General features: G+C 37.6%; 1 protein-coding gene across 1 annotated transcript; it reads left to right on the top strand.

Annotated features, from left to right (window-relative positions):
• Positions 1-681: 681 nt before the first annotated feature.
• LOC122317042 (1-aminocyclopropane-1-carboxylate synthase 3-like) lies at positions 682-2646 on the top strand. Its single transcript, XM_043133932.1, has 4 exons — positions 682-923; positions 1107-1238; positions 1385-1545; positions 1668-2646. The coding sequence occupies exons 1-4, from the start codon at positions 777-779 to the stop codon at positions 2644-2646; spliced, it is 1419 nt and encodes a 472-aa protein (XP_042989866.1). The 5' UTR covers positions 682-776.
• The last annotated feature ends 4923 nt before the right edge of the window (positions 2647-7569 follow it).

Here is a 7569-nt window from a genome sequence, read left to right as displayed (position 1 = left end):
GGCATCTTTCTCAAACAATGTCCCATTGTGTGGTGCGATAATATCGGAGCTACTTACCTCACGGCCAATCCAGTTTTCCATGCACGCACAAAGCATGTTGAACTAGATTATCACTTTGTTCGGGAAAAGGTGCATCACAAGTCCTTGGAAGTTCGGTTTATAAGACCAGCTTGCTGACGGACTCACAAAGCCACTGGTCGCTACACGTTTTGATTTTCTAAGGGACAAACTCAACGTCATTCCCTCCCCGCTGATTTTGCAAGGGCGTATTAAGGAATCCTCAAAAGATCATCCTGCAATCATGCCAGATACAGCTGATTCAAAGGGATAGCATCACTACATGATCATTCTCCCCATGCATAAGGATCGGATCATGTCAACCCTATGCATCTTCTCCCTTGATTATAGGAATCTGTTACAGCCTTGTATTAAGAATTCTTTCCATATTTGTTCAGCAATTCATATCTTGTATATAACTCATACTTTTATATATATAGCATACAACTCTCTCGGTATTTGCTGTGCAGAGTTTTTCCAAATCTATTCACACTGTTTTAGCAAGTAAGTCAACACAATGATCATGTCGGATTTAGGGTCATTTTTTCACTATATAAATGCAGCCCTCTAATATGTTAGACGTGCTAAGCCTCCCAACCAAAATTCTCTCTCTCTCTCTCTCTCTCTCTCTCTCTCTCTCTCTCTCTCTCTCTCTCTCTCTCTCTCTCTCAAGTTTTGTATACCCGGTTATAGTAGATATATATAGAGTAGCAGCCAGCATGAAAATGTTGTCTAGGAAAGCTAGTTGTGATTCACATGAACAAGACTCTTCCTACTTCCTAGGGTGGCAGGAATATGAGAAGAATCCTTATCATGAAGTTCAAAATCCTAACGGAATCATTCAAATGGGACTCGCAGAAAATCAGGTGAGCAAAACTCAGCCAATTCTATGTCCATTTAATTAATTATTCTGACATCACATGCATGCATAACCATGCCTAGTCTTCCACATAATCTCATTGGGTCTATAAGGAAGGAACCTAGCTTCTCTTGTACTTTGAATTATCATCCATCCCTCATTTCCACCAACTGAAATTTTCTTGCTGCAGCTTTCGTTTGATCTTCTTGAGTCTTGGCTTGCAAGCAATACAGATGCACTGGGGTTGAAACGAAATGGAAGATCAGTATTCAGAGAACTGGCTCTCTTCCAAGACTATCATGGCTTCCCAGCTTTCAAGAATGTAAATGATCCCTTTATAAGTCTCGCATCTTAATTTGCTAATCTAAGTGAATATATGGAGTAAAGTACTAGTACTTTATATAAAAGTGCATGCACTGTTAATATTGGTTCCTAGCTTATTAATAACTTGAACACTAACTTGTGCAGGAATTGGTGGAGTTCATGGCAAAATTAAGAGGGTATAAAGTAGCGTTTGACCCTAACAAGCTCGTGCTTATGGCGGGTTCAACTTCTGCGAATGAGATTCTAATGTTCTGCCTTGCCGAACCTGGTGAAGCTTTCCTTCTTCCTACTCCATACTACCCAGGGTAACAATATATATACTTCTTTTTATATCTTCTCCCAATTATCTGCATATCAAAATATTTATTAATGGCCGCTTCAAAACATACCTGCCTCATTCTGTTTTGATCACTTCTTTTTTGGGCAGGTTTGATAGAGATCTCAAGTGGCGGACTGGGGTTGAAATTGTCCCAATACATTGCTCGAGTTCAAATGACTTCAGAATTACTGCGTGCGCTTTGGAGGAAGCCTATCAACGTGCCCAAAAACTCAATTTAAAAGTTAAAGGGGTGTTGGTCACAAATCCTTCGAACCCTCTGGGCTCGACCTTGAACCGGGACGAGCTTAACCATCTTATTGATTTTGCTATCAAGAAAGAAGTCCATATAATAAGCGATGAAATTTATTCAGGAACCGTCTTTGACTCTCCGTCTTTCATAAGTATCACAGAAGCTGTAATGGAGAAACATGTTGATCACGAGAGTGACTTATTGGGCCGCATTCACATTGTTTACAGCCTCTCAAAGGATCTTGGTTTGCCGGGATTTCGAGTGGGAATGATTTACTCAAACAATGAAACAGTTGTTGCCGCAGCTACCAAAATGTCGAGCTTTGGGCTCGTTTCTTCTCAGACTCAGTTTTTACTCTCCAATATGCTCTCAGACAAGAAATTCACTAGCAAATACATAAAGGAGAATCAAAGGAGACTCAAAAAGAGAAAGGATATGCTTGTTTCCGGTCTTCGGAGTGCTGGGATTGGGTGTGCAAAGAGCAATGCCGGATTGTTTTGCTGGGTGGACATGAGGTACCTATTAAGGTCCGACACATTTGAAGCAGAAAAAGAGCTCTGGAAAAGAATTCTTTTTGAAGTTGGGTTGAACATCTCTCCCGGGTCTTCTTGCCATTGCTCTGAGCCGGGCTGGTTCAGGGTATGCTTTGCAAACATGTCCCAAGAAATATTGAAGGTCGCAATACGACGCATCGAGGCCTTCGCAGAATCATTGAGCAGCGCCTCTGGCAGAGAAAATCTCAGCCACCAGAGAAGTGCTCGTAATTCAAGAAGGTCACTTTCCAAGTGGGTTTTTCCAATATCATCATATAATGATCATGAACCAGCCGACCGTTAGAACTATAGATATATATTTATATATATGTATATATGTTTTTTTTTTTGACATAAGTCAAATCTGTCTTTTAATTAGTTCCCTCCTCAAATGGGTACACTTTTCAAAGGTGGTGAGATCATTATCAACTAATAGGAGCGCTAACCGTAATGTTCAAGTTGTTTTAGTGCAGTGTTATTTGGTCCGTATCCACGATGATGAAGTCTATAATATTGTGGATAAAATGTCAACACTACTATCCATTTGTTCTGGTTGTGAAAGAATTAATTGCTCGCCTAAGTTATGGATTTCTTCATACAATATTCAGCCATAAAATCGACGTGTAATATTCCTCTTGCCAAATTTTAAACATTTGGATAGACCTGACCGATATTTAATAAATAAATAAGGAAACCAAATCGTGGAAGTAATAACACATGACTTTGGCCGGTTTGCTACTGCAACTACCACCGGTCTCCATGATGCATAGAAATGAGAAATACTAGTTTAGCTACGTAGAGATTTTACAAAAGTAAATTTATAAACTGATATGATTTGATGTGATACGTAAGATTGTAAAACTATTTTTATTGTAATGTAGATCTAACGAATCAAATGAAATCATATCAATTTGTAGTTTACTTTCTTGAGATCTTTTTGTAGCTATAACACTTTTCGAGAGATTACTAGACTGGATTACCTATCAGCCGATCTATTTCCAAAATTCTCATTTTTTTTTAAAGTTTTGTGAAACAATTTCACAAATAATATTATAGTAATTACAAAAAACTCAATCATGGTGTAATATGTATGTCAATACATTTATCTGTTACGTTTTATTTAATCTACTAATGTGCTCTCTTGAAGCATTTGATTAAAAGATGATGAACAAATGACCAAATCTAGATCGTTGAAGTTGATTAATACTGAGCTGATTAAATCACGTAAGAAGCCCGTGCTTCCTTAAGGAGGTTTATGAGTTAAGCCGATGGATTGCTTACACATGTTGGCATCTATTGTAACATATATATATATATATATATATATAAAAGCTATACGGTGTAAACCCTAATTGATTCATTCTGTACATATCGGCCGTTTGAGAGGCAGAGCGTATGAGAGAGAAAACAGAGGGTTTATCTTCAGTGCAAACAAAATAGTTATATAAAATAAAACTATTGATTATTATATCATAATAACATTAAACCTTTTGTAACTACAAAGAGGGTTATTTTATAATAACTAGTATCAGAGCTAGGTTTTATGGGAACCATGAGGTTTGATATAGAGAAGTTTAATAGGGATAACGATTTTAGCTTATGGAGAATTAAAATGAGGGCACTGCTAGTCCAACATGGACTGCAGGGTGCCCTTTTTGGTGAGAAACAAAATGGTTCTTCCTCAAAAGAGGAAGAAAATGGGATTGTCTATAAGAACATTCCCCAGAAGGCCCACAGTGCCCTAATCCTTTCTCTTGGGGATAAAGTCCTAAGAGAGGTGGCCAGTAAGGACACTGCTACAGGCATATGGCTAAAATTAAAAACTTGTACATGACCAAATGCCTAGCTAACAGAATACACAAGAAAACTAAATTGTATACTTTTAAGATGGCCCCTAGAACACCAATAGGACAGCACCTTGATGAGTTCAACAAGATTATTTTAGACTTAGCAAACATAGACATTAAGGTGGAGGATAAGGATCAAGCCATTCTTCTGATGAGTTCTTTGGACTCTTCATACCTAAGTCTAAAAGAAACCATGATGTATGGTAGAGATTCTCTAACTCTTGATGAAGTACAATCAGTACTTCACACTAGGGAACTACAACATAGAGGAGACACCAAACAAAATCATGGAGAAGGCTTGTCTATAAGGGGTAGAACAGAAAAAGGAGAGAAGAAAGGCAAATATGAGAATAAGAAACATAGGTCTAAGTCTAAGGGAAAACAGTTTAAATGTTTTCACTGTCACAAGGAATGGCATTTTAAAAAAGATTGCCTAGATAGGAAAACCTAACATTGGGAATAAGACCAAAGAGATAGGGGATGCCTCTGTGGTCTTAGAGGGGTATGAGAGTGCTGAGGTACTAACAGTGAGTGAGTTGACTCAAAAATAGAGTGGATAATGGACTCTGGTTATTCCTTTCACATGTGTCCAATTAGAGAGTGGTTTGAGACATTCACTAAGTTGGATGGGGGGCAGGTAATTCTAGGAAATAATAAGTCCTGTAAAATCATGGGAATAGGGTCAGTGAGACTCAAAATGCATGATGGGATTGAAAAGGTTTTGAGGGAGGTTATGTGACGCCCCCAAATTCCGTTTGGGATCGGACGGACATTTGAAGCATCGAGACATGCAATACAAGGTTACCTGCCCCCGTTCATGACATATAAGATGCAATATTCCTAATATGCATTTAACATTATGTCATATTCGCAGCGGATATTTTTTTTTTTTTTTAGCAATACTATGCACCAAATTGAAAATATCCCAAATGCTTAAAACATACTTCATACGTAAAGATCCATTGAATAGATCACAACACTAGTCCAAAATGGTTATGATCCAAAAAGTACTAGAGATGCAACTCCATTATACAAGTAGTAATTTACGTTAACTACTATATTAACATTGACGTCGCACCGTCGCTTAGTCAACTGTGTCTAGTTGATCAGCTCCTGATTCTCCTTCAGGTTCTGTAACAAGATCTACCATTTGGGGGGAATGGTAGTTGGGGCTACCAAAGTGAGATTTGATTACAAATCTCAGTAAGTTAACAAAAAAATTCCACACAAGCTAATGATGCATGAACGACAGTAAAAGCATAATTGCATAATCAAATTCATAAGTAATTAAAGCATAACTTGGCGTACAACATAGCATAATTGACATAACTTAAATTGAAACATGAACTGAACTTGACTTGACATGAAGTTGATCTGAAACTTGACTTAACATGAAAAATACATACTCCACAGTTGTTGTGGTCCCATGTATTTTACGTGTAAATACATACTCCACAGTTGTTGTGGCCCCATGTATTCTACACAAACTTGACTTAACATGAAAAATACATACTCCACAGTTGTTGTGGCCCCATGTATTCTACGTGTAAATATATACTCCACAGTTGTTGTGGCCCCAAGTATTTTACGGAAACTTGACTTAACATGAAAAATACATACTCCACAGTTGTTGTGGTCCCATGTATTCTACGTGTAAATACATACTCCACAGTTGTTGTGGCCCCATGTATTCTACGGAAACTTGACTTAACATGAAAAATACATACTCCACAGTTGTTGTGGCTCCATGTATTCTACGTGTAAATACATACTCCACAGTTGTTGTGGCTCCATGTATTCTACGGAAACTTGACTTAACATGAAAAATACATACTCCACAGTTGTTGTGGCCCCATGTATTCTACGTGTAAATACATACTCCACAGTTGTTGTGGCCCCATGTATTCTACGGAAACTTGACTTAACATGAAAAATACATACTCCACAGTTGTTGTGGCCCCATGTATTCTACGTGTAAATACATACTCCACAGTTGTTGTGGCCCCATGTATTCTACGGAAACTTATTCTTTAACTGCTTAAATACATACTCCACAGTTGTTGTGGCTCCATGTATTCTACGTGTCACAATTGCTGTGTCTCACCTAGTGTATATATCACAATTGCTGTGACCCCATACATAAGTAATCAAGATGAAACGTGACTGGAATACGAAATGACTGAAGCCCTGACGTAACATAACGTGACTTGAACATAACTTGAAATACATGACCAACTTGAGATAGAAATATTTCGTAACATAACATAACATATAATAGACAACATATTTAACATGACATACTTGTAATGTACAGTAATACATGACAGAATATATTATGTAACAGATAAAAATTGATGACAGAATAAATTCTGTATAATAGACAATTACGTGATAACTTGGCATGGCATGACATATATGATAACATACATACATACACTGTAATTCCTTTACTTAGCACACATACACAGTAAACTGCTAGTAAGTTAAAAGCTAACTTACCTCGATCTCCGCGTTTCTTATAAAACTTCAAGTGCGATCACGAGGAAAAATGGTTGAAAATCTCCACGCAAAAAGACCCATAAATCTGTCCGAGAGCTCTTTTGCGTTTCTCTCTAAGAACAGGATGAAGAAATTATTAAAGTGAAGTAAAAGTGTCTTGCACGACTCAAGACTTCTGTAGGGGAATTATTTGGACCTTAATGATCATTGAGTGGAGGTATACGTGTGACATGAAGTGAAGGATAGTGGGGGGCAAAGGACAAAAGCTATGGGGCATGGTGCTTGATGGGGTGGGTTCCTCCATACTATTGAGTGCAGCTTGTGGCAATGAATGATCTGCCAAGTGGGGGAGGAAACTTCTCCAAGAAGCCTTGCCAAGGTGGCCAAATTCGTGGGCCTTAGTGGGCCTCAATTTGGTTGATCAGATGAAAAAGATTTTGCTTAGGTGTCATGATCTCACACCTTGATTTTCCTTCACAATTCCATCTAATGGTTTCTTTTTGTGCCAAGTATCTAATACTATTAATTATGTGTGGTTAAGATCTTGCCAAGTGTCCAAATAAAATTTCGCTAACCTAATTTAGACATTACACGCTGTGATTTTGAAAACACTGAGCTTAGTACGTTTACCGAGGTTACTATTCACTCCAAAAATAAACGTAATAAACTTAGTACTGAAAAATCCTAAATATTCAATTAAGCATAGTAGTGTAGACTATAATGTATTCTGACACTTGTAACTATCTCAAATAATTAAAATCGCATTTCTGGCACCAAAGTGAGTGATAACACTAATTATGTTGACAGGCTAAAACTTATGCGATTAGTCGATTCGTGAAAACTTATGAGGTCTTCACGAGATTTCTAAAGCTAATAGAAAT

This window comes from Carya illinoinensis, chromosome 7 (assembly GCF_018687715.1).
Source record: "Carya illinoinensis cultivar Pawnee chromosome 7, C.illinoinensisPawnee_v1, whole genome shotgun sequence".
Classification (NCBI taxonomy): domain Eukaryota; kingdom Viridiplantae; phylum Streptophyta; class Magnoliopsida; order Fagales; family Juglandaceae; genus Carya; species Carya illinoinensis.
Note: the sequence above shows the minus strand (reverse complement) of the source record. Positions and strands in the feature narration are given on the sequence as shown.

Coding starts and splice junctions, on each gene's coding strand:
- LOC122317042 (XM_043133932.1), top strand. CDS start 777: ATGAAAATGTTGTCTAGGAAAGCTAGTTGTGATTCACATGAACAAGAC. Junction 924..1,106: donor TGGGACTCGCAGAAAATCAG/GTGAGCAAAACT, acceptor TTCTTGCTGCAG/CTTTCGTTTGATCTTCTTGA. Junction 1,239..1,384: donor GCTTCCCAGCTTTCAAGAAT/GTAAATGATCCC, acceptor TAACTTGTGCAG/GAATTGGTGGAGTTCATGGC.